Source organism: Pipistrellus kuhlii, unplaced genomic scaffold (genome assembly GCF_014108245.1).
Source record: "Pipistrellus kuhlii isolate mPipKuh1 unplaced genomic scaffold, mPipKuh1.p scaffold_m20_p_1, whole genome shotgun sequence".
Classification (NCBI taxonomy): Eukaryota; Metazoa; Chordata; class Mammalia; order Chiroptera; family Vespertilionidae; genus Pipistrellus; species Pipistrellus kuhlii.
Genome location: NW_023425404.1, coordinates 149292247 through 149318786, shown reverse-complemented (window position 1 = coordinate 149318786; position 26540 = coordinate 149292247). Strand labels below are relative to the sequence as shown.

The 26540-nt window shown below is 39.2% G+C and overlaps 1 protein-coding gene across 1 annotated transcript in view; it reads left to right on the top strand.

Annotated features, from left to right (window-relative positions):
- Positions 1-288: 288 nt before the first annotated feature.
- Positions 289-26540, top strand: part of GPAT3 (glycerol-3-phosphate acyltransferase 3) — a 61518-nt gene continuing 35266 nt past the window's right edge. Inside the window, exons 1-2 of the mRNA XM_036412141.2 lie at positions 289-537; positions 12247-12313. Coding sequence (XP_036268034.1) covers positions 397-537; positions 12247-12313 — 208 coding nt within the window. The 5' untranslated portion in view covers positions 289-396. The remainder of the gene's footprint in view (positions 538-12246; positions 12314-26540) is intronic.

Genomic DNA, 26540 nt, shown 5'->3' with positions numbered 1-26540 from the left:
TTGTCGCGATCGCAACCCACGGGAAACCAGGCACCGGGTGGGGCGAAAAAGATCTTCCCAACCAGCTCCGCGGGGTCACCCCAGCTCGCCGCTCCCGGCTCCGGCTGCGGCTCTGGCGGCTCCCACGCCGGTCCGGGTCTGCAGCGGAGCAAGAGTTAAGCGGCCGCCGCAGGAGGAGCCCCGGAAAGAAGGAAGGAAATTGCCGAGGTTCTGAAAGTTTTTCCTTCCTCTCTTGTCCCCCCTGCAGAGGTGAGCGCCGGGAGGCGGCCGCGCTGATCCTCCCGGGCCGGGCTGCGCGCCTCTGGAGGCTCCGGGAGCTGCCGCCCGGGGCCGGGGACCGCCGCCGCCGCGCTCCGACCTCCGCCGGGACCCCCTCCCGAGAGGGTGAGAGGAGCCATGGACGGCACCGAGCTGGTTGCGAAGATCTTCTTCACCTGGCTGTCGCTGGTGTTCGGCCTCATCCTCCTGCCCTCGGCCTTCGGGATGTCTCTGGGCATCTCCGAGATGTACATGAAGATCCTGGTGAAAACTTTAGAGGTGAGTGTCCCCGAGCCTCGGGGGGTCTTCAGGGGGAGTCTGAGGATGGGGACCGAGGGTAAAGCCCAGTTTAGGGGGGGGGGGGGTCAGAGCAGTTCTGAAGGTCAGTGGTCAGTCCGCAGGGTGTGCGTTTCGGTTTATCCTCCGCGGTAGCGCCAAGACAGTTTTCTGCAGAGCTGGGGAGATCGGGGCTGGGACCCCTGGACCACTCTTATTGTTCCTCTTATTGGAGGCAGAATGACCCCACTCAGGACTCCGTTATTTTTATTTTTACTGATAGATGAACAGTGCAGCCGCCTTGTATAGCGTTGGCTTTCTTTCTACCCGTCACGCAGTGCCGCTGTCACTTCACTCTCCCAAGTTTTTACAGCCCCGGGTTTCAGAGGTCCTTTGCTATGTAAGGCATCAGGTTTATGCCCAAGATAAGAAACCAATTGCTCCATGGTAGAAAAAAAAATCTGATTATATTGTAATGAAGTCATGGAAATTTTATCTGATTGATGGCACTTGAAATGTCATTAAACATGTGTCTTTGACCTCTGTTCTCCCTACACTCCTCTTTGCAAATTCTGCAAAGAAAGGTATTTGGTGCAGGTGGGCCAAAAAGGTATCTGATGCGGTGGGGAAGGACTGCAGCTACGTCTTATACACGGCTTTGTAAAATTACAAGGGCGCTCCTCCTCCTCACTGTCTCAGCATCTGCTCCCCAAAGCCTTGGAAGAGAGGGGAGACTTATCCCCCTTTTATGCAGATGAGGAATTTGAGACCAGTTCAGTAGTTGGAATGAAGTGGTCATAACTAAGGAGAGGATGTGTCTGCCTAGTGCCGTGGTCGGCAAACTGCAGCTCCCGAGCCACATGCGGCTCTTTGGCCCCTTGAGTGTGGCTCTTCCACAAAATACCATGGCCTGAGCAAGTTTATTTTTGAAGTGGCGTTAGAAGAAGTTTAAGTTTAAAAATTTGGCTATCCAAAGAAATTTCATTTGTTGTACTGTTGATATTTGGCTCTGTTGACTAATGAGTTTGCCGACCATTGGCCTAGTGGTTAGGAGTACAGCCTTTGGGTACAGATTCGCTTAGACATGATACCAAACTCCCAGCTCTGCTTCTTAATGCCAGGCTTTCCGGAAGCCTCATTTTTCTAATCTCTCAACAGGGGAACAATAATGCTGACTTCCATAGGCTTGTTTAAGTATGTTAAAATATGTCAAACATCTCAGAAGGGTGCTGAGACATGTTAGGTGCTATCTAAGTGTTTGCTGTTATTCAAAGAATAATAATATTATTTGGGGTCTAACATCCTCATTTCTCTAACTTCTAATGTGGGTTCTCATTTTTATGCTCATATTTCCTGTCTCAGGATGTCTCATCTATCTGTCTATCTATCTATCTATCTATCTATCTATCTATCTATCATCTATCTAGATCTATCTATCATCTCTATCTATCTATCAATCATATCTATCTATCTATCTATCTATCTATCCATCTATCTATCTATCTATTTAATCTATCTATCTTTCTATCTATCTATTTATCTATCTATCTATCTATCTATCTATCTATCTATCTATCATACATTTAATCTTTTAATTGCCTCTGGCTATCAGTTGCCTTCTACATGGGCCCTGACCCTGATAGAACCAGGGTATGTGCCCTGACCAGGAATCAAAGCCACTACCTTTGGTGTATGGGACGACATTCCAACCAACCACGCCACACCGGCCAAGGCTTTCTTACTGACTTCACACTCTGAACGTGGTCACACCAAACTGTGAATGTCTTCCCTGCCTCCTACTATTTGACTTCTGCAGGATATTCTCCTTATAGCACAGGATGCTCTTCAGCTAGTGTTCATTCTTTCTCAGAACTCTGAAATGATTGAACTGTTCTTCCAAACAGCAATGTCTGTTGGGATTTATACCTAAGTAAGGATGGAGTGAGGGTAAATCGCACAAATGGGTTTCCAGGTGCTGACTCCTGTGCTTCTTGCTTCAGTTATTCAACATACAGCTAAAGATATGTCCTGGAGAGAGAACAGCAATTGCTGTCAGCCTGGCAAATAACTACTATATTTTGAAGAAATATCACCGGTCCAGGATCTGGCCTTCAGTTTGGTAGCACCTTAAGTTTTCATTTTTGTCCGTCTAGAGTTGAAGAGACTTTCAGAAACGTACTCGGTTAATCACACTATCAAGAACAATTTTTGAATTGTTGTGGGAGATACATCACTTGGCTTGGAAACCAGATAGAGGTGGCATAAGGAGCTATCCTCTTTGCCAAGACTAAGTTATTAGGTCAGAGAGATGCTTGGCATATATAAGGATGGGAATTCATTTTGTGAGCCAACTCTAACTTGTTGATTGTAGTTGCCTGGAGTGTCTGTGTTTGGAAGCAGCTGGCCACATCAGGGAAGAGTTGGGATCCCACAGTGGTATCAGCACAGGAGGTGAAAGTGGCAACCCAGGGCTTTCCATCCTTCCACTAGAGCAGCAGTAGTTGTTTCAAAGACATTTCTGTTAGGTGGGGATTAGCATAGGGCAGTGGTTGGCAAACCGCAACTCCAGAGTCACATGCGGCACTTTGGTCCCTTGAGTGTAGCTCTTCCACAAAATACCACAGCCTGGGCGAGTCTATTTTGAAGAAGTAGAGTTAGAAGAAGTTTAAGTTTAAAACATTTGGCTCTCAAAAGAAATTTCAATCATTGTATTGTTGATATTTGGCTCTGTTGACTAACAAGTTTGCCGACCATTGGTAGGGCATTACTTTTTCTGACTAGAGGAATAGTTCCCTTAAAAATTGTACTGGTTGTTTAGTATTAGAACATCCCTGTTTGTGTTCAGTATTAGAATATCTTAAGTTCTGGACAAATACCTTGCTTTTTTGTAGATTCCATTCAAGGTCCAGCCTTTCCTGTTACTCATTATCCTTAGTATTGTTTGCAGCTGGTTTGGTTGTTTCTTTTGAATTCCAGTCCCAAGAACATTCTATGGGCTCTTTGATTGAAAGTTGAAAAATCTCAAGTTTACCAGGTTACAACTTACATACTATTTAAAAGGTCATTTAGTTTTGTACATTCTGTACTTACTTTTCTAAGTTTTATTGACAATGGATGGCTTTTTCATGACCGTAAACTCAAATTCTGGAATTTTAAATGTGTGTGGGGTGCCTTCTGAATAGCTGATTGTAGTAATTGCTATTTGTCAAGTAACTGACCCAGCTCTTCTCTAGCTCCTTCTTAGCTGCTTATCATTTCAGGTGATATTTTTTTTTTTTATTGAGCACCTACTGCATGCTGCCTTGTGCATTGCTGAATATCTCTATACTAGTGGCCCGGGGTATGGATTTGTGCACACTGAAAGGAAATTAATTAGAACTGCAGCTTGGCAGTAAACCAGATTTGGGGCTGACAATGCCCCAGCAACAACATAACCCACTGCTGAAGGTGGAATCGCTCAGGCCCCGGGAGGAATCGGGCTCCCTTCTCTCTGGTTCTAGGGTGCGTCACTGGAGAACTATGGCTGCCAAGTCACAGCAGCTCAGCAGTTCCTGTGTTGAGTGACTGTCCCCTAGTGGTCAGTGAGTGGCATATGTACTAGCCGGTTGGCTGGCTGGATGGTCACTTAGGCTTTTATATAATAGATGTGGGCATAAGCTCCTGATATGGCAAGCCACTTGAGGACAAGGCTTGAATTCTTAGTGATTCTCTAAACTAGTGATTTTCAAGAGCTACATAATAATTTCTCAGGAATGTTACATTATATTGGGAAAATTGTTCTAGGAATGTAAGCTATGAAAAGTAAAATTTTAAGTGAGAGAATGGTGTGTAGAGATCCATCTGGTTGGTGGGATGTATGTACCTGAATCTCTAGAAAGTGTGTGTGAAGTTTTCATGTTTATCAGAGAGGAGCATGGATTAAAGGTTGAAAAATGCTGTCAATCATAAAAGTTAATTGTAAGGTTAATGGTGGAGGTGAAAGGGCTAAACGGTTGCAATTCATTGGCGTAAGATTAGTGCAAAATAAAGAATGGGAAGAGAATAAAGGATTAATGGAGAAGAAGAAGGTAGGGGAATGCTATTAAATTTTCACCTCAACTTTATTTATTTAATTGAGGCCTGATGCATGAAATTTGTGCAAGAGTAGGTCTTCCCCCCAGCTGCCGGCACTGGCTTCCTTCCAGCACCTGGGACCTGGGCTTCCCTCGTAGCCCCAGCTTCATCCAGAAGTTGATCTGGAAGGAGATCTAGTCTGATTAGCATATTATGCTTTTATTATTATAGATTTAAAAAAATTATTTGCTTGATTCTTTACTTTTTTATTCCCCCCCTCAGTTTTTGAGGAATAAAATGGAAGCATGAACAAGTTTTTTCAAATTTCTGGCCTTGCCCAACTGGTTTGGCTCAGTGGATAATGCGTCAGTTTGCGGACTGAAAGATCACAGGCTCCATTCCAGTCAAGGGCATGTACCTTGGTTGCTGGCAAATCCCTAGCAGGATGCAGCTGGTCGATGTTTCTCTCTCATTGATGTTTCTAGCTCTCTATCCCTCTCCCTTTTTCTCTGTAAAAAATCAATAAAATATATTTTTTAAAAAAATTTCTGGCCTTGTAACCTTGGACAGGTTACTTAACCATCTCGACCTTAGTTTCTACTTGTGTGTACAAAAATATGCCTCCAAGAGTTATTGTGCAGATTCAATGAGGAGAAGTGAATAAAAGCACTTGATGCATAGTAGGTGCTCAATTCTTGGAGTCTGAATTAAAAAACTCTTTGGTCTTTTTTTTGTTTTCTTCCATGTGGCTAAAATTTAACCTACCTTCAGATCTTTGATAGGTTAGCATATGTACTCAGAGCAGACAATCCCTGCCTTTTGTTTTAATTTTTATTCTTTCCCTTTACCCTCTTTTCTGTCCACCAATTAAGCTTCCATAATTTTAAAAGGCATGTGGTAATCATTGGATAGATTATCTATTTCTTTATTTTCTTGTTTATTTCTTTATTGTTAATATTACAGATGTTCTCCACCCCCTCCCCCTTCCACACACACACACACACACACACACACACACACACACACACTTTTGCCCCCTTCCATCCAGTCCCTGCCCCACCCAGGCCTACACTATACTATTGTCTTTGTCCATTGGCTATGCATATATACGTATATGTTCTTTGTTTAATCTCTTCCCATCACCCCTTCCCTCTGAGATCTGACAGTCTGTCCCATGCATCAGTGCCTCTGGACCTATTTTGTTTATGTTTATATTGTTCATTAGATTCCACATATAAGTAGTATTTTCCTTTCTCTGTCAGGCTTATTTCACTTAGCATAATAACATCCAGGTCCTTGCTGTCAAAGGGTAAGAGATTCTTCATCTTTAAAAAAAAATATATTTTATTGATTTTTTTTTTACAGAGAGGAAGGGAGAGAAATAGAGTTAGAAACATCGATGATGGAGAAACATTGATCAGCCACCTTCTGCACACCTCCTACTGGGGATGTGCCCACAACCAATGTACATGCATGCCCTTGACAGGAATCGAACCTGGGTCCTTTTAGTCCACAGGCCGACGCTCTATTCGCTGAGCCAAACCAGTTAGGGCGATTCTTCCTTTTTATAGCCATGTAGTATTCCATTGTATGAATGTACCACAGCTTTTTTATGCACTCATCTACTAATGGGCACTTGGGCTGTTTCCAGATCTCAGCTATTGTAAATAATACTGCTATGAACACAGGGATGCATATATTCTTTATGATTGGTGTTTCAGGTAGGGATTCTTAGGCTCTATTTCCAGAAGTGGGATTACTAGTATTGTATCAAATTGCAGCCCCATTTTTAATTTAAAAAAAAAAATATATTTTATTGATTTTGTACAGAGAGGAAGGGAGAGAGATAGAGAGTTAGAAACATCGATGAGAGAGAGTCATCGATCAGCTGCCTCTTGCACACCCCCTACCGGGGATATGCCCGCAACCAAGGTACATGCCCTTGACCAGAATCGAACCCGGACCCTTCAGTCCCCAAGCCGACGCTCTATCCACTGAGCCAAACCGGTCTCGGCGCCAAACCGGTCTCGGCCCATTTTTAATTTTTAAAGAAAACTCTATAATGTTTTCCACAGTGGCTGCACCAATCTATATTCCCACCAGCAGTGTACTAGGGTTCCCTTTTCTCCACTTCTCACCAGCACTTGTCATTTGTTGATGTAGCTATTATGACAAGTATGAGGTGATTGGATTGTTTGTCTTGCTGGTGTTGAGTTGTATACATTCTTTATATATTTTGGAAATTAAACCCCTTAGCAGATGTATCATTGGCTAATATGTTTTCCCTTGCAGTGGGTTACCTTTTCATTGTTTTGATGTGTTTTTTTTTTTTGCTGTGCAGAAACTTTTTAGTTTAATGTAGTCCCACTTGTTTATTTTTTCCTTTGTTTCTGTTGCCGTAGGAGATGTATCTGAAAATTCTGCTACATGAGATGTCTGAGATTTTGTGCTTAGTTTTCTTTTAGGATTTTTTATGGTTTTGCAACTTTAAGTCTTTTATTCATTTTGAGTTTATTCTTGTGTATGGCGTAACTTGGTGGTCTAGTTTCATTTTTTTTTTTTTTTTGCATATACCTGTCCAATTTTCCCAACACCATTTATTGAAGAGACTGTCTTGACTCTATTGTACGCTGTCTCCTTTGTCGATTATTAATTGAGAGTAATGGCTTTGGTTGATTTCTGGGGTCTCTGTTCTGTTCCATTGATCCATATGTCTGTTCCTGAGCCAGTACTAGGCTGTTTTGATTACAGTGTCCATGTAGTATAGTTTGATATCTGGTATTGTGATCCACCAACTTTGTTCTTCTTTTTTTAAGACTTCTGAGGCTACTCAAGGTCTTATTTAGTTACATATAAAGTTTTGGAACATTTGTTCTAGATGTGTGAAATATGCATTTGGTGTTTTAATAGGGATTGCGTTGAATCTGTAGATTGCTTTGGGTTGTATGAACATTTTAATTATATTAATTTTTCCAACCCATAGTTTTTTTTTCAAAGAAAATATTTTATTCGAATTCCTAAAACAAATTTGAGATGTTATATTGGTTTTTAATTGAAGAAAAAGGCCTACTTAAAAAAATGGAAACAAGGTTTTCATTTGATAGAAGCTAAAATAGGTGTATAAGTTCTAATCAAAGATCTAATCAAACTTTCAAGTTTTTAAAAGTCTACCAGGTCAAACCCTTAGGCGCCTTTAGTGCTTTTGCTTTGCTTTTCCCCTTTTCTTTTTCTTACTTTGCCTTCAGCCTTTTTCTTTGCCTCTGGTTCATCCATATGGGGCACTGTCCATGTTGTTCTAGAAAACTTTTAATGTCAGTCTCCATTTTCATGAACATGGAATATTATTCCATTTGTTTATGTCTTCCTCTATTTTTTTAAATTAATATCTTATAGTTTTCTGAATACAGGTCTTTTTCCTCCTTGGTTCAGTTTATTCCTAGGTATTTTTTTTTTATTTTTATTGCAATAGTAAATGGGATTTTTTTAAAAAAATTCTCTTTCGGAGAGTTCTTTATTAGTGTTTAGAAATGCCATCAATTTCTGGATATTAATTTTGTATCCTATTACTTTGTTAAATCTAACAGTGTTTGAGTGGAGTCTTTTTCTTCTTTTTACTACCTGATTGGGAATTGAACCTGCCACCCTTTGGTGTATGGGGTGATGCTCCAACCAACTGAACCACATGGCCAGGGTTTTGGTAGAGTGTTTAGAGTTTTCTATGTACAATATCATGCCATCTTCAAATAATAAGTTTAACCTCTTCCTTTCCAAATCGAATGCCTTTTATTTCTTCTTCTTGTTTGATTGCTGTGACTAGCACTTCCAATACTATATTGAATAAGAGTGTCTTGTTCCTGATCTTAAGGGAAGCACTTTTAGTTTTTGCCCATTGAGTATAATTGGCTCTAGGTTTGTCATATTTGGCCTTTTTTATGTTGAGGTATGATCCCTCTATTCCGATTTTACTGAGAGTTTTTATCAAAAAAGGGTGCTGGATTTTGTCAAATGCTTTTTCTGCATCTATTGATTTGATTATGTGATATTTATCCTTCATTTTGCTTACGTGATGTATCATGTTAATTGATTTGTGAATATTGTACCAGCTTTGCATCCCTGGAAAGGTAGGTTATTTTCTTCAACCTTTATAACAATGCTTGGTAATTGTCCCAGGTTTAGAGAAGATGATAATGAGGCCCCAAGAGGTTAAAGTATTTTGTCTGACATGGTGACAGCCTGGAAGTGGCAGAACTGCGATTCATGTGCTTGTATGTCTGACTGAAGAGCAGGCACATTTTCACATTCACTGGAGAAGAAGCCCAAGGAAGAAAATGGTTTTCCAGTATAAATTACCTGTTACATTAAATAACTTCTCTCACCTTAAAGTTTGCTAGACTTCAACACCATAATTGCATTTGGTATTACCATTGGTGTTACCATTTCAGGAGATGTTATGTGCTCTGAATCTTGTCTGGTGACAGAATATGGAGTTCTTTGTAGCAAATCATCCTATTTAAGCAATGCCTCTGTGTTAGTTTGCTAGGGTTACCATAGCAAAGTACCATAGACTGGGTGACTTAAACAACAGAAATTTATTTCTTCGTAGTTATGAAGGCTGGAAGTCCAAGATCAAGGTATTATTTTCTCCTGAGGTCTGTCGCCTTGTCTTGCAGATGACTGACTTTTGCTGTGTCCTCATAAAGCCCTTCTGTGTGTGTGCATCTCTGGTATCTCCTTGTTTGGCTAAATTTTCTCATCTCATAAGGACAGTTGGCAGGTTGTATTAGTGTCCACCCTAAAGACCTCACTTTAACATAATCACCTTTTAAAGGATCATATCTCTAAATACAGTTACATTATGATGTAACGGGGGTTAGAGCTTTAACATGAATTTTTTTTTGGGGGGGGGAAGACAAGTTAGTCCATAACAACCACAAAATATCAGTATTTTTCCATCAGATGAGCATGAAATAATTGTCCTAGTTGAAGATAATTACTATTTATATAAACTATAAAATCAAATGCCTACCATAAAAGAAAACTGAGCTCCAAGACTAATCATGATTGATTATTTACATTTTATTTTAATCATATTTGTGGTCTACTTACAATGATAATAGGTACAAAGCTTTAAATTGAAAAACTGTAGAGCCCTGGCCAGATAACTCAGTTGGTTAGAGTGTCATTCTGATGTGCTAAGACTGTGGGTTTGATCCCTGGTCAGGGCACATGCAAGAATCAATCAATGGCCCTAACTGGTTTGGCTCTGTGGATAGAGCGTTGGCCTGTGGACTGAAAGATCGCAGGTTCAATTCCCGTCAAGGGCATGTACCTTGGTTGCGGGCACATCCCCAGTAGGAAGTGTGCAGGTGGCAGCTGATCAATGTTACTCTCTCATCGATGTTTCTAACTCTCTATCTCTTTCCTTTCCTCTCTGTAAAAATTCAATTAAATACATTAAAAAAAAAAAAGAATCAACCAATGAATGCATAAATAAGTAGAACAACAAATTGATGTTCTCCCCCCCCCCCAAACTCAATAAGTAAAAAATAAAAAAAATAAAAACAGTAATAAACCTTTACCTCTATTGAGAAAACATGGGAGGTCTAGAGTTTTAAGTTTTCAAGGAAGAGAAAAAGATGTAACCAGATTAAGACTGAGTCTTATTATAATTTGTGATTTGACATTTGAAGCCTGGAAGATTAGCCTCTATTTATAGGATGTTCTCTAAGCACAAATGGCATGTTCCTACTTGGCTCTTTGGAATGTTGTGCAAGGGTCCTGACATAGATCATGCCTTACTCTTCGACCTTCATGTACATATTTTAGGTTATTTATTTTTTATCAGTTATTTTCTTATTTATTTGAAATTTATTTTCATCTCTGAATTATCCCTCTGAGCTTATCAATAATTGAGATATATATCTTGACATATTTAATAATTTATTTTGTTTTTTTTTTGTTCCTCGAGGGTGCTAATTATAATTATTACAATGTATTTTACCTCTCCCTATTCAGCTCCCCCCTTCCCACCCCAAATCAGTCAATTTAGCCAGTGTTAACTACTGGAATTGTAGTAATCTAAATAATATTTTAATGGCACCTTTCTAAACTAGAAAAAAATAACAATTGGAATTTTCTGGAATGCTGTCAACAAGGTTAACTTGTAGTTTATTTTTTTAATAGCACATTAAAAAAAACAATTTTTATTAATTATAGAGAGAGGAGGGGAAAGATAGAAACATCAATCGACTGGGGACTGAACCCGCAGCCTGGCTATGTGTCCTGACCCTGACCAGGAATCGAACTCACCACCTTTTGGTGCACAGGATGCTGCTCCAGTCAACTGAACCACACTGGCCAGGGCCAACTTGTAGTTTTTGAACTATGATGTTAATGGTAGATAATATTGAAAATACATTAAAAATGTGTAAAGTAGAAAATAGCAAGTCACATCTTGCTATGTTTCTTTACACTCCTATGTACATTCAAAGCAAAATGGGAGTTGATTTTTCCCATTCTTAACTTCTTTCAAACCCCTGGTCACTCATAATTATAACATTTTTCCTATGTATCTTAAAACACAAGTGACCATCTGGGCATATGATTTCTTTAGTTACCGACTTCACTGATTGCTTTCCAGCTTCCCAAGTCTCACTCTGTCTTCCTTTTCAAGCTTATCATTGATGCAGGCAATTAGGCTTGAGTGCATCTGAGCCTTGAATGCCTAATTTACTGTGAAAATAATAGCTATAGTTTGGGCCCTGAGTTTTTTATTTTTATTTATTTATTTATTTATTTATTTATTATTTTTTTTAATTTTAATTTTATTTTATTTTCCCCCCTCCCTCCCTCCCACCCATCCCTCCCTCCCCAGAGCTTTATGTCCATTGGTTGTACTTATATGCATGTATACGGGCCCTGAGTTTTTACATTTGTTAATTTCATCTAATTCTCATAGTAAACCCTATGGAATAGGAACTATTATCTTTAACTTTCCATATGAGGAGACTGAGGCCTAGAGGGACTAAGTAACTTGAACACAGGTAGTCTTTTTTAAAAATTAAATATGTTTTTATTTATTTTTTTTTTTAGAGAGAGAGGAAGGGAGAGGGAGAAAGAGAGGGAATGAGAGAGAGAGAGAGAGAGAGAGAGAGAGAGAGAGAGAGAGAGAGAGAAACTTTGATGTGAGAGAGAAACATTGATCAGTTGTCTCCTGTACCCACCCAGGGATCAAACCTGAAACCTGGGCAGGTGCCTTGACTGGGAATTTAACTGGTGACTTTTTGGTTACCAGATGATGCTCAACCAATTGAGCTACACTGGCCAGGGAAAACCCTGGTAGTCTTAAGGACATAACCTTTGCTCTTGCTCAACATGCTTCACCAACTTTTCAAGGAGTAATTTGTTGTGGTACCAGATTGTGTGTGAGTGATTTAAATGGAGTAAACGTGATCTATTCCTCCTATCATTAAGGCATTATCAGAATAGAAGAGTACACCTGGGACTTGGAATAGTGCTACATCAGGTTCCCTGGGGGATCTCTTTAATTCAAGTAACACTAGGGCTTACTGTTTAATTTCACTTCTGAATAAGCATGATTACGTATGCTATACTGTGTCTATGGAACAGTTTAAATTAATGCTTCTTGTTTTTAAACAGTGGGCCACGTTACGAATTGAAAAAGGAATCCAAAAGGAGTCAGTTCTTAAAAACTCAGCTTCTGTTGGTGAGTCTTTTCATTTTCATGTTTAAAATATCCAAAATATGATATAAAATGTCCTATTTACATCTACTCAATTTGAACTTGTAATATGCATAGAGTAGTGCATTCTGTAGGATTGTTCATAATTCTTTTCAAAATAGTAGCTGCTTGAGTGTTGAATGAGTTGTTACTGCAAAGGAGGTAATGTTTGCTAGTTTACCTGTGTATTTGTAAAGGCATGCATTTAAAGGTGGTTGTTCATGGTTTTAAAGATGTAGTCAATGGCTTTAAAAAAAAAAAAGGTAATTGGACTAAACTGGGAATTAAACCTATTTTTGAGGTTTTATTAAAACAACTAGAGGCCCGTTTCAAAAAGATTCGTGCAATAGGCCTTCCTTCCCCTGTCTGCCTGCACTGGTTTTCCTCCAGCACCAGAACCCAAGCCTTCACTCTGGCTTCTACCTTTCGTCTTCCCCCCAGCCAGCCTGAGTCTGCGCTCTGGCCAGAGCCTTCAGTCTTCTCTGTTCCTGCCAGAGTGCTGCTCCTATAGCTCCCTCTGTCTCTGCCTCCCCCCCCCCCCCCCGCCCCCCCCCCCTGCCCCCCATGTTCCACCCTGCCTGGCCGCTCTGAGCCTGAGTATGCAAATTAATCCAACACCTTTGTTGGTTAATTTACATACTTTTGATTGGCTGGTGGGTGTCATGAAGGTATGGCCAATTTGCATATTTCTCTTTTATTAGTGTAGATTCTAATATGTGGCTTTCAAAGTATTCTGTTCCTCAGAATACTCTTTCCTGATAAAAGCCAATTGACGATACATGGAATACAACAACAACTTTCCCGTGAAATCACCACATACCACACCTGCCTTTTGGAGAGTAGTGTTGCACAGTAACAAAGGCTCAGAAAAGGCCTGCAGCAATGAAACTTTAATGTTAGTTAGAAGTGAATTAACAAGTCAACAGATTTAACCAGTCTCTGCTTCTGTTGGTGTGCTTAGCTTTTATCCCCAAGTAAACTTTTTAAAAAAAATTTAAGAATTATTTAAGGCAGCACGTTCATAGGGGAGTAGAATTCTATGGGAGTACGGGCTATAACATTAGTAAGAAATGAATCACTAGAGTTAATACAAGATTAAGTCTTTATGCATTTAAAAAAATAATTGTTGAAAGAATTTTGTGCCCATCCAATTTGGGATTAAAAAAGGTCAAACAGTTAAACACTTTACTAGAAGTTTATCTTCTGGAGGTTTGTCTAAGAGGAGTTGTAGAAATTTTATTAAAAAAATAACTTATTTGAATGAAAACATCTGTCTATTTTTGTATAATTTATTGTTATGTTCAAATGAGTGAAGCGACTAGTAGAGTTTTGTGGTGTCTAGTTAGGTACCAGAGTACTATTACTGAAAATGTTTATACTAAGATTGGATATCCTCTTTGTGGTGCCAGATTTCTTTCTCCCAGATAGAGTAGATCTACTAATCTTTTTGTTTTTCTGGGTTGGGTACATTTTTTCATGTGTGTCTTTATGTTTTAAGGAGAGGATATACTTTATTGCTGGTTTTCTGTTGTGTTTGGTGAGAATTTGGGCTTTCATTGATCTTGGGTGTCCATTTATGGGGCCCTATGTATTGAAGTGGTGGCAGTGGTGGTTCATATCTTGGGTTATGAATTTAAAAGGGCACAAGGTGTTTCAATTTGGCAGGTTAAGAGGCTCAAAAAGTCACTTGGTGAGGGTGGCCAGTAGCCTTGGTTTAGTTTTTTTAGCCTATCTGAAAGTGAATACTTCCACATGTTGGATTTTTTGTTGTTATGCATCTGTCTTTTCTATTTTCATCTTTATCTTTCCCAAGGTACCTTCAGGAAAGAGTGGAAGTGGTAGTGAAAGAGTGGCAGGTGTTCAGTATTTGCTACCCACAAGTGAGATCCTTCTAGGATTATTTGGGGATCCAAAGGTGATTGAGGCATGGTTTCTGTGGGGAGACAGGCATCCAACAGGCCACTGTATAAATGCTAACATAGGTGCATCAGCAAAGGACAATGTGAGGTCTGACTTAGGCTCTGACATGTGCAGCTTTCATCTCTGTTAATCCCACAACTGTTCGTGGTATGCAGCTTTGTTCCCATCCTGACTTACGTCCTGCTTAGGTAGTTCTGTTCCAGGGTGTGTACTCTGTTGATGCATCCTGGTGTTTGGAGTCAGCCTGATTATTTCAATCCTAGATGACTGGCGGAGGGTGATGAAACACACAGCACTGGCTTGGCTGGTGCAATCTTCTGCCTTCCGAGCATCATGTCTCTGTACTGTAGCCAGCAACCGCACAAGCCTGAGAAGAGCTGGTTAAAGTTTAGGCCAGCGTCACAGGCAGGCCAAGGCTCTCTCCCAGGAGGGAGGGAGCAATTTTGAGGTGTCTATCTAAATGATACTGGGCCGATGATAGCTTTGTAGAGCTGAGAAGAAGAGATGAACTAAATAGGGGAATAGTTATATTTATTTTCTGCACCAACAAATTCCTTTGGCTGCTCTTTTACTTGGTGGAACACATTTTTGGAAACACTTAAAGTCTCCCTCCCCTTGCATTATATTTTCTCTGTGCTTTTATTGAATAAACCAACTGAAAAGTGAACCCAAGGAAATGTTATCTGTGTGATTAAATAATTCTCTTCTGTCTTTAGCCATATTCTATTGTGTCTTCTATTACAATGTTATTAAGCTTCAGATATGATGGTAAGTAAGATCCCTTTAAGAAGCTCTATTATTTCACCTTCCTCTTCTAGGTTTAGGACTTTTCCTAATTGTTGATTCAATGATGAAGTTCAATGTTTTTATTCCCTTCAAGTAACATTCAGCTCTAGTAGAAAATATAGTTTTATCCTCTATCCTAATTTTTGTTCTCGGAGAGCTGATGTGCTAGAAGGCTAACATGAGAGAAAGTTCCTTTGCTTCCTTGCATCAGCTGAGCTTTCACAACTTCAGCCAAAACACAAATGCATCTCTTCAGACCCTGAGACATGGACTGACAGAGCTTTTGGCAACTTTTATTCTACTCTGTTGTGAACAGTACCAGGAGCCATTTGACTATGAATAGCCACCAGCCTCACTCTTTGGGTACCTGACTGATTTTCAGGACTTATGCTACCAAACTTGAAACAGTTAGTAATTTTGATTATACTTGTGGTGTAGGTGGTGGGAATGGCACTGGGTGTTAGATCCATGGGGTCAGACCAGCCCTGAATTCAGCAACCTCGGTACTTGGTTTCTGGCCAGGAAAGAATTCAGAGCCAAGATCCAAACTATAAGAGAACATTTATTTATAAATCACAGGTGTAGAAAAAGTAGTTCCTAGAAGTGGGCTTAGGAAACAAGTTATAAGAGGTAAAAGGAAGAGTTCTTGGAGCCTGGGAGGGAGGAAGCTAATGGTAAAGTGCTTGTGGGGAGGGGAAAGGAAAAAGGAAAAGAAAGGGCTTGGATGGGCTCACAAGGAGGGAGAGTACACTGGGTCCTCTGTCCTAAATGTTTTAAGGGTGGAGATTTTCATGGAGGACCCTGGGGGAGATCTTAATATTCACCAGCTTTCCAGGTGTGTCCTTTCTGGGTCTGGGTCTCCACTGATTGTTTGGTGCCAGGGCAGCGGGTCATTATTCAATGTAGCTGGTCCTGAGGTCAGCTGTGGCTGGTTTTGTTGCTCTTTTGGGCATGGGGCTGAAATACAACTGAGGCCTAGATGTTATTTTATTTTATTTTATTTTATTTTATTATTATTATTTTTTTAATGTTATGGGATTTTATTTTATTTTATTTTAAAAAATAAATCTTTAATGTTCAGATTATTACAATTGTTCCTCCCCCCCCCCCCATAGCTTCCCTCTACCCAGTTCCCACCCCACCCTTTGCCCTTTCCCACCCCCCACTGTTCTCATCCATAGGTGTACGATTTTTGTCCAGTCTCTACCCGTACCCCCATAAATCTTCCCCCCTTACAAGACCAGGAAGCACAGTTAGTTACCTACAAGGGAGCACCTATACGATTGTCAGCTGATTTCTCAACAGAAACTATGCAGGCCAGAGGATTGTCAGTCCACTCCCTTTCTATGCCCCTGATTCTATATTCACCAGTTTATTCTGTTCATTAGATTTTTTAGTCACTTGATTTTTAGATTCACTTGTTGATAGATATGTATTTGTTGTTCATAATTTTTACCTTTACTTTTTTCTTCTTCTTCCTCAAAGAATACCTTTCAGCATTTCCTATAATACTGGTTTGGTGGTGATGAACTCCTTTAGCTTTTTCTTATCTGTGAAGCTCTATAACTGACCTTCAATTCTGAATGATAGCTTTGCTGGGCAGAGTCATCTTGGTTGTAGGTCCTTGCTATTCATCACTTTGAATATTTCTTGTTACTCCTATCTGGCCTGTATAGTTTCAATTGAGAAATCAGCTGACATTCCTATGGGTGCTTCCTTGTAGGTAATTAGCTGTTTTTCTCTTGCTGCTTTTAATATTCTCTCTTAGTCTTTGCATTTTGTCTTGGCATTTTAATTATGATATGTCTTGGTGTGGTCCTCTTTGGATTCCTTTTGTTTAGGGTTCTCTGCGCTTCCTGGACTTGTAAATCTATTTCTTTCACCAGGTGGGGGAAATTTTCTGTCATTATTTCTTCAAATAGATTTTCAGTATCTTGCTCTCTCTCTTCATCTGGCACCCCCATATTTCTGATGTTGGTACACATGAAGTTGTTTCACCTGCTGCCAGACAGTCCAGGTTCTCCCCGAATGAGTCTGAGTCTGAGTCCTCAGAGTTTCTCCCGGAACTGGAATTCAGAGCAGTTAGGAGCTTTTGTCTCCCTCCTCATTGAGAAAGCCAGCCGTGTACTCAGTTGCTAGCTCTCTCCCCACGCACGACTCCATACCTCTGCCTTTCGGAGCTCCTGTGAGTCTCAGTGTGCTTTTTTCTTTCCTTCTAGTTGTAGAATTTCCACTCAGCCAGTCTTCCTGTGGTTCTGGATAATGTCCATTTTGTCTTTTAGTTGTAGCTTTGAAATTGTTGTGCAAAGCAGCAGTTTAGGTGTTTACCTATGCCCCCGTCTTGATTTCTCCCATCTACTCCCCTAGATGTTATTTCTAAGGAAAGGTCAGGCCTGGGGTCCAAACCTCATGACCAGCTATATGCTAGGGGAAGAAAAGTCATCCTTGGTTGTCCCACCTTAAAACCCTATAATTGTCCTTTGCTAGGCACCTGGGGCACTTTTCCTTCTTTACCTGGCCCATCATCCTTGCTCTGCTCCTGACTGTCTAGCTGCATACCATACTTGTAATGAATGTAATTAATTATGTCCTTTTCATGATCAAGATTAATTCCACTATAATTACATTATAGTACTAGGACATTTTGAATGCTCACCAATCAAAAGTCAACAGTCAGGAATCAAAGGCCTCTCTTTGCCCTTGCCTAGGGGTGTATGAGTCACAAACAATACAAATAAATGGGAATTGTGGCTTAGTCATTTTGGCAGTGTTCTCTGGAATGTGTTGCTGGTCTGACTCAGTGCTGTGGGCAGTGAGAAATGCATGCCGCCTCCTCAGGTCCTCCACTGTACTGTACTCCAGCAGGCACTGCACTCTAAAGATTTTGGATTATGTGACCTACTATTAATTAAGCCCCTATGCTAAATTTCTGTTCTGTATCTGTTGTCCCCAAGTCCCTGCTTTCCCCACACCCAAACACAAACAAAGGAGAAAATGTTATAGTAAAACTCTTGAAGTTATACCTATTCAGAGAGAAAACAAGGTGCTTAACATTTCCCTCTGCAGTAATTTTATTTTTGGAATTCTTTCTATGAGACTTGACTCACAATATTGATACCTGTATAACATTGGTTACACTGACATTAATCAAATCTTTTGAATTCACACAAAATGTGGGATAATAGTTTGTGACAGACATTTGAGGAATACAATTTTTCTATACTCATTTTAATCTTGGGCAGACCATTTAAAAACTTTTTATTAATTTTAGAGAAGAAGGAAGAGGAATAGAGATAAAAACATTAATGGTGAGAGAGAATCATTGATCAACTGCCCTCTACTGGGGATCAAGCCTTGAAAAAACAGTGTTATCTCCCTTTTACAATATTGAAACTTGTCTAGCTACCTCAGAGAGACAAATAATCTGGTTATGAGATGGAAAGGTTAGAGGCTGAGATTTTCTTTTTCATGGCCAATTGTCTAATCCTGCTTTTACTGGTCTGTCTCTCTTAGTAATTCTTATGCCTAATGACAGCCATGATGATGAAAACAATTTTCAAACATACACCAAAACAGAATAGTATAATGAACTCCAAAGTTGTCAAGATTTTGCCACATTGGATTCATCTATCACTTCTTATTTTATGCTGAAAGATTCAATGCAGACATAAGATTTCTTGTCTTTCAATGGATATTTTTAAAAAGGATTTAAAAAATAACAACAATGCTATTATCCCTTTAACAAACTGAATGGTTTTATAATATAATCTAATACACAGCCCATATATAAATTTTCCTAAAAGTTTCAAAGTGGCTTTGTTTGAATCAAGATTCAGTCACGGTCCACAAATATGTTTGTTTGTTTATTTATTGACACTGTTTTATTGGACATATGGAGTATAGTTTTTGTTCTCAGAATAAAAATTCTTAATAGAAAGTAGATGATTCTGGAAAAATTTATAAGCATACCATACCTTTTTATCCTTACATCTTAATATAACTCTGTAGAAGACAAAGATTTGATTATTTTGCTTGTTTGTTTGAAAGCTACAAGATTAGTCATCTATATTTCTAAGTACAATATCATGAAAACTTAGTTCAGGCACTTTGAAGAACAATTTGGCAATTTGTAGCAAAGTTGAAGACCTATTACATTATAATCCCACAATTCCATTTCTTTTAAGATAGTGATTTTCAGTGATTTTAAAACATGCACTGACTTATTTTTCCCTTAGATTGTCAAATAAAAAACTTACAACAGTCAACACAGTAATAGCTGTCTGGTGTGAATGAATCAAAATTATACCTACGTTTAAAAATTAGATCGGCAAAAACATCTATTTTTTGGTGTGCTGCAGAATTTTAGTAATTAGTGTTTATGTATGCAATGAGATGAAAGAGGATGAGAATTGCTATTCTAAGATATTGAACCTACCTAAATTATTAGCATATAGCAGATATGTTACAAGTGTATCCAGTGTAAGTGTGGGATAACCCAGTTACTCAACTGTAGGAATATTAATATGTAAGCTGGTTTATTTATATTCTACAGCTCTCAAAATTAATTAACTTGGTTCACATGAGAATAGAGTAAACAAATCTTAAACAGTGTTGAGAGAAAAGAAGATATATAGTATAATACATTTATTTAACATCTAGTACCAAAAATAGACACTATATATTTATGTGGATATATATAGATAAGTATAAAATATGTGAAAATGATATATAGTACTATATAGTGGTTATCTTAAAAAAATTTTTTCTTATTGACTTCAGAGAGGAAGGGAGAGGGGGAGAGTTAGAAACAGCAATGATGAGAAAATCATTGGTTGACTGTCTCTTGCATGCCCCACATTGGGGAACGAGCCCACAACCCAAGATTGGAACCATGACACCCTGGTTCATAGGCCAATGCTCAACGATTGAGTCACAGAGGCTGACCATTGTGGTTATCTTTTAGGAGAGAGAAGAAAAGGGTTGGGGGGGGGGGGCGTGTAGAGGGGTCACAGGTAGACTTTAACTGTGTATAATATTTTTTTCTTTAAAAAATATCTGAAGCAAATACAATAATGGGTATCTTTGTTGAGCTCATTTTTTGTTAACCTTCTATTTTAAACATAAAAATTAAAAAAAAAAGGACTGGATAATCATTCAGCTAGAGTCTTTAGTTTGATGAATGAGACTAGTTTTAGTATATGTGCTGCTGAAGCGAGCACTGAATGAGACTAGTTTTATATGAACAGAAAATAGGTTTCTGTCTTGGAGATGTGATTGATGGTTACTTGCTCCAAAACACATCTCTATTCAGCTTGACCAATGCCTAGAATTTAAATTTAAACCTATGGAACAAGGGAGTTGTTAATCGAAATATATTATTACTTCTTCGAGCTGGTTTCTCAACCTCAGCATTACTGACATTTTGCACTGAGTAATTCTTTGTCATGGGGAGCAGTCCTATGCATTGTAAGATGTTTAACAGTATTCCAGTCTCCTACCTATTAGATGACAGTAGCATACCACTAATGTGACAACCATTATCTCTGCAATGCCAAATGTCCTCAATGCCAAAAGTCCCCTGGTTTGGGGGAGGGGGAGAAAAATCCTCCACTCTCCTCTCCCTTTTGTCCTTCAGCCTTTTGTGAATCAGTTCTTTTGGAGAATAATGCATTCATTGGTTGGCATCCATTTCATTAAAACAATTTATTTTAGTTTTCTAACAAATATGCTCTTGAAAGAGTGATTTCTGGGTTGGAGAAATGTGGAATGCAAGATAAGCAAGTGAATAGCAGGGTTAGTGTAGAAGCCTGGATGGTGGGAGAGGAGGTACCTTCTATAAGGCAAGATAGAGGTGAGACAATGGCGTCTTCCTTCAAATTTCACCTCACAATCCAACAAAATATACTGTTCTGGAGGGACATTTACTTTAAAGTGGTTTTAGAGACCTGCATTTACCTATGTGCTCTGACTTCTGAAAGCAGATGACTTAGCATTTAATTCTGGCCAACAACCAGTAAGCAAGATGGAGTGTTTCTGGCAGGAAAGGAGAAGGTAGGTCAGATCAGGCGAATGGTCTTAACTGTTGTGAAGTGATGGGTGGGAAGTGAATGATTTAAGCCCCAAATCACAGAAAAGAAGGTTCCTCCTCTAAGAAGCCCATTAGGAAGTTTAGTTTCTATTATTTTTCAGATTGTTTTTCTTTTATTGTGGGTAGTAACAAAGTGGATGATATGCCCAGTGCCCTATCCCTATTTTCTGTGAAATTAGTTTTTTTTTTTTTAAACATTATTAATATAAGCAGCTCTTTACTTTTTCTATCCCCAGCACTATCTAGCTAATGGAGATCTTGTGGTTTAGGTCTTAGTCCAAAGCACTGAGCAGTTTAGAAGAGTACCTGAATCTCAGAATTGTTGAGGTTTGAAAAAAACTAAGTGAGAACTAAGACTCAAGGATTAGATGACAGGATGGTCAACTCAAGAATACACCCCCCTAATTGTTTAGAATTCTATTTACTGTTGGGAGGATGATGATATCTCATCAGGTACCCATCAAATTAAAAATGTAGCTTGTTTTTTAAAAGAAATTTATATTTATTTATGTATTTATGTATTTATTTTATTTCAGAGAGGGGATGGAAGAGGGAAAGAGAGATAGAAACAACAATGATGAGAGAATCATTGATTAGCTGCTTCTTGTACACCCCTACTGGGAATCGAGCCCTGACCAGAGAATTGAACCATGACCTCCAGGTTCATGGGTCAGCACTCAACTGCTGAGCCACATGGGCTCAACCTGCTTGTTATTTTAGAAGTTTCCTCAAACCAACCTTCCCACCAACACAACCCTCTGGCCACTCTGCTCCCTAGAGAAAATACCAATCAAAGCTCCAAAACTTCTTTATTTTGCTTCTACCTATAAACAAAAACCTATCAATAGTAACAGTCATCCTCACCCATTTGTTAAACACTGGCACCACCATTTTATTGATAGGGAAACTGCAGGTGAAGAAGGTGAAGGTAACTAGCTTCAGGTCATCTTGCTAGTTAAAGGCAGCCTGAAAAGGAATCCCAATTTGCTTTTTTTACTCAAAATTCCATGGCTTCCCTAGTCTCCCCATCTCACCCCTTTAAGACATGCCTTCCTTACAGCTCCTCTGGTCAATGTTTTATAATTCTCTCTTTGAGGGTTGAGGCCCCTCTTCCACAAATGAACTGTCTCTGTTGAGTGTTGGCTTTGTTGCATACTAGGAAACACATAGCATTTCAATCTCAAATCATCAACAAAATATTTGAAGAAATGAATCTAGTAAGATCATTTAACATTATAATAAAATATACAAAAATGTCAAATTATAAGGTTAACATCTTAGTTAAAGTGATGGCTCATTTGATGATGGAGTTAAATGGATGTTTCTGTGCTGTGTGATTTTTGTTTAATCAAGTTGGTTAATGTCCAAATCAACAATATTAATGCAGGCTTTTGGTCAAGACATGGGTCAACAGTATATTGAATGGGGTTTTAAAATGTTACTTATTAAAATGAAACTTTGCCTGTTATTCTAAATGCCTGTTGGTTTCTCTGAAATGTTGACTGACAACTGATTACAGTGTCCACACTTTTACCCTACTTATGGTTCAAAGTAAGTAAATTTTGAACCACAAGTGGTCAATTCCATTATTAGTATTTATATATCTTGGATTAAAACCTTCCCATTTTATAATCAGCATTGATTATTTTATAAGTTTCTGGGGATCTACTTGGAATAGATTTAATAAGGGAGGAGATTTGAAAAAGGAGGTAGATTTTCTTATCTGCTTTCTCAAGAATAAAAGTATATCTCCAGTACTTCTAGCTTAGTATTTTTAGTCTGGATAACTGAAAGAGACATTAATAGAAAATTACTCAGGATAAAAAAAAGGGGCACATATTTATATTATAGATGTATAAACCATATAGAAAATAGGAAACTAGAAGGAATCTTTATTTCAGTAAAGCTTTTGATTTTATTCTAATCTCAAATCCATTCTACATGTTACCCCTTCCATGGCCTTGGCAGACATCACTAGTTGATGAAGTCTTTGTCACTGAACTGATATGTGGCTTTCAAAGTTCTGCTGAACAGTCCTGCAGATAGCTGTTCACTTCAAACTGATTTGGAGTTTGTCCTCCTTGACAAAACCTTGTCGCCACCTCTGACCTGGAGAATAGGGAGGGTTCTCATGCTTTGTACCAGAGGATCACTTACTGAAAGGAAGGGAACCTGTTGAGTAATTGGGTTTTGGCATAGATTTGGTTTTATTGTTTGAGATTGTATTGATGACATTGATGTAATTGAAAGTACAGTATAGTTAATTAAATGCTTTGAAATGAGTCAGGGTTTTAAACAACCTAAGAAATAGGTATAGAATTTAAAGTAATCTTGATGGTTTTGATAAGTGAGCCATGAGAGAGAGAGAGAGAGAGAGAGAGAGAGAGAGAGAGAGAGAGAGAGAGAGAGAGAGAAGACAGTCATGATCTTTTACCCAAGGAAGATGCTCTGAAATGGGATAGAAGAGCCAGGCTTGTGTGCCAATCTCAGACAGTGTGGTGGAAGCTCTGCTCTGTACTCCCTGCACTAACTTTTCTGTCAGGGCTTGGTTTCCCTGCTTCTCTTCCTCAAAGCTCTGTTTTCCCCAAAGCTGAGATGTCCAGAGAAGATCTTACATTCCCTGAAGTCCTATTCAGTTTCCTGAAGGTTCCTCAGGAACAGAACCAGTAGATCCCACATGTCTCCTGTAACTTCTGGGAGACGCCTGGTGAGCAAGGGGAAAGAATGGAATGTGGCCTGCTTTTCTGTCAGAGCCTTTGCCCTGTCTGGCCTCAGCGTTTTTTTTTTTTTTGTTTTTTTTTGGGGGGGTTGATCGGCCCTGCCTCTGTGCTTCTCCGGTGCCAAGTGCTGGGCAGCCGCCCCTGCTCCCTTCACCTGGGAAACAAGATTGGAACCTGTGGCCGGAGGATGCCGGAACACCACAGACAAACTTGGTGGGTGGGATAATTTGACACTTTCCTTTGAATATCTGGGAAAACGTACCCCATGTGGAGAATAGAAACTTAGAGAAAGATTTGCTCCATGTCTTTTAAAAAAGTTGAAGTACTGAGGACAATTATGTGATACCATAATCAATAAAAAAAAAAGTTGAAGTATTTTGGAGACAGTGCATATGCTTAGTGAATAATACCTTTCTTCAAGTTAGAAAACAGCGGTTTCGGGCAGTTGTGTCCCCTTTGCAACGAGTGGCATTCTCTTGGTTTAAGCAGAGGGGAAGCTGATAATTAATTCCAGAGACCATCTCTCTGGCCATGTGTGATAGACAACATCTAACTGCTTGGCAGACTATGTAAAGTACTTAAAGTCATTGCATATGGTCTTTCATTTCCCCAAACACAGTAAGTTTTTTGTTTAAGCTGGATTCTGTTAGTGTATCATGCATACATGTGCCTTCCTCTTCCTGCTTCTGCAATGATGGCACAGCGGTTCTCAAGTAAATGAACATCCTCATTTTCAATGACTCATATGTTCAAACGAAGTTTACCCGCCAGTCAGTGGGTAACCCACATGACGCCTCCGAAACGATATCAAGTGTGTGATGCCTCAGGCATTGTGAAACTCCAGAGTGTGACAGTGTCTAGCCTCTGCTCCTGCATTCAAGACTGCCCATCAATGAAGCATTTGTGTAAGGGTATGTACGCAAAAGAGAGTACAGGCGTTCTGTAATCAACAAAAAGAACTAACATCGCTCTACCCCCTTATTTTCCTTTGAACAAAGGAGGGGGAGGGCATTGCCCCATAGGAGAGCCATCCATTGTGCCCTTTAGTACAAACCTGATCTAATTTTAGCAACTTACAATTTCGTAAGTTTGATGTAACTTGGTCTTTTTTTTTTTTTTTTTTTTGTGTGTGTGTGTGTGTGTGTGTGTGTGTGCTTGTACTCTGTTAAGACAACCCTTTCATCGTATAATACATGGAATTGGTGGTTCATAGTCTCAAGGAAAAAAACAACACCACCAACACTAGGAAACCATGGAGTTCTGCTGATGAGAAAAATTTTGAATGGTTTTTAAGAAAAGGGGTAGCATGTGGAAGAAAACAAAGCAAAAGCAGGAGGGCAGAAGTGCCTAGAAGACATTAGGGACCCAAGAACTGATTTAGGGTGGCTGGAGCCAGAATGAGGGAAGCCAAGTGGAGGTGGAAGGAGTTAAGCTTGGATATTTAGTCTGAAGTCAGATTCTAAAAGGCCTTGAATGCCATGCTAAGACATTACTTCTTAAGATGAAGGGATCTCAGAGTTTTGGGAAGACACATCTGGTAGCTTTGTGGAAGTGGGATTAGACAGACAGGAGCTGGGAGAAGTGGAGTAAGGAGAGATGGTAGATAGGAAGCCATTCTGGAAGGCAGTGGACCTTGAACCAGAGCAGTGGGGTTGGTGGAGAAGTGAAGTGAGTAGGCAGCCACTTAAAAATGTGAATCTTGGAGAAGTCGGGACAATAGATGCACATTTGGGAGTTATTCACAAAGTGTGAAAGTTGAAATGGTGGGTTTAGTGAACTTCCAGAGAGTGAAAGATATTCACTAAGGCTAGAAAAAGACATCATAGAAAGGGGGCAAAAAGAGATAAACCAGACAAAGATCAATAAGAGCAGAGGGAATGGAAACTAAGAAGAGAAAGTTCTAACTTAATATTTACTTTCTCCTTATTTCTCCGCCTACTGACATTCCTTTGTGCTATATTTTATCCCAAGAATAATAGATGTTGACTATCAACTCCTTTTCAGAAATAAAACATAGACTGCCTTATCTGTAAACTGCTTTTCCAATAAACATATGACTAGAGATTATTAGGATCTTCTAAAGCTAATCCAGAAATAAAGTATTTTGGGGTAAGATTTGAAATGTAAGGGAATCACTGGTAATGTGGAATGTGGTCATAATGCAGTTTTACCTTGTTTCATCTTTATAATTCTGAGGACATACTGAGTCATTACATTGTGATTCTGGGAGAACTAGCAAATGAATATACAAAGGAAATGTGTGTGCAATGTTGTGTAAACATATTAATTTTTTAAAGAATAGTTTATTGAATTTTTTAAAGAGAGAGGAAGGATGATCGAGAGAGAGAAACATTGGCTGCTTCCTGCATGCTTCCTGCATGCCCCTACTGTGCACAGGATGTTGCCCAACCAGTTGAGCCACACTGGACAGGACTAAAAAATATATTTATTTTTTGCCAACAAATGCATTTATTTATTTATTTATTTTTTTATTGTTTTATTTTTTAAATGTTTTTATTGATTTTTAGAAAGAGAGGAAAGGAGAGGGATAAAGAGATAGAAACATCGGTGAGAGAGAAGCATCATTGGCTGCCTCCTGCATGTCCCCCCACTGGGGATTGAGCCCTAAACCTGGGAATATGCCCTGACCAGGAATCAAACCACTGACCTCGTGGTTCATGGGTTGCTATTCAACCAC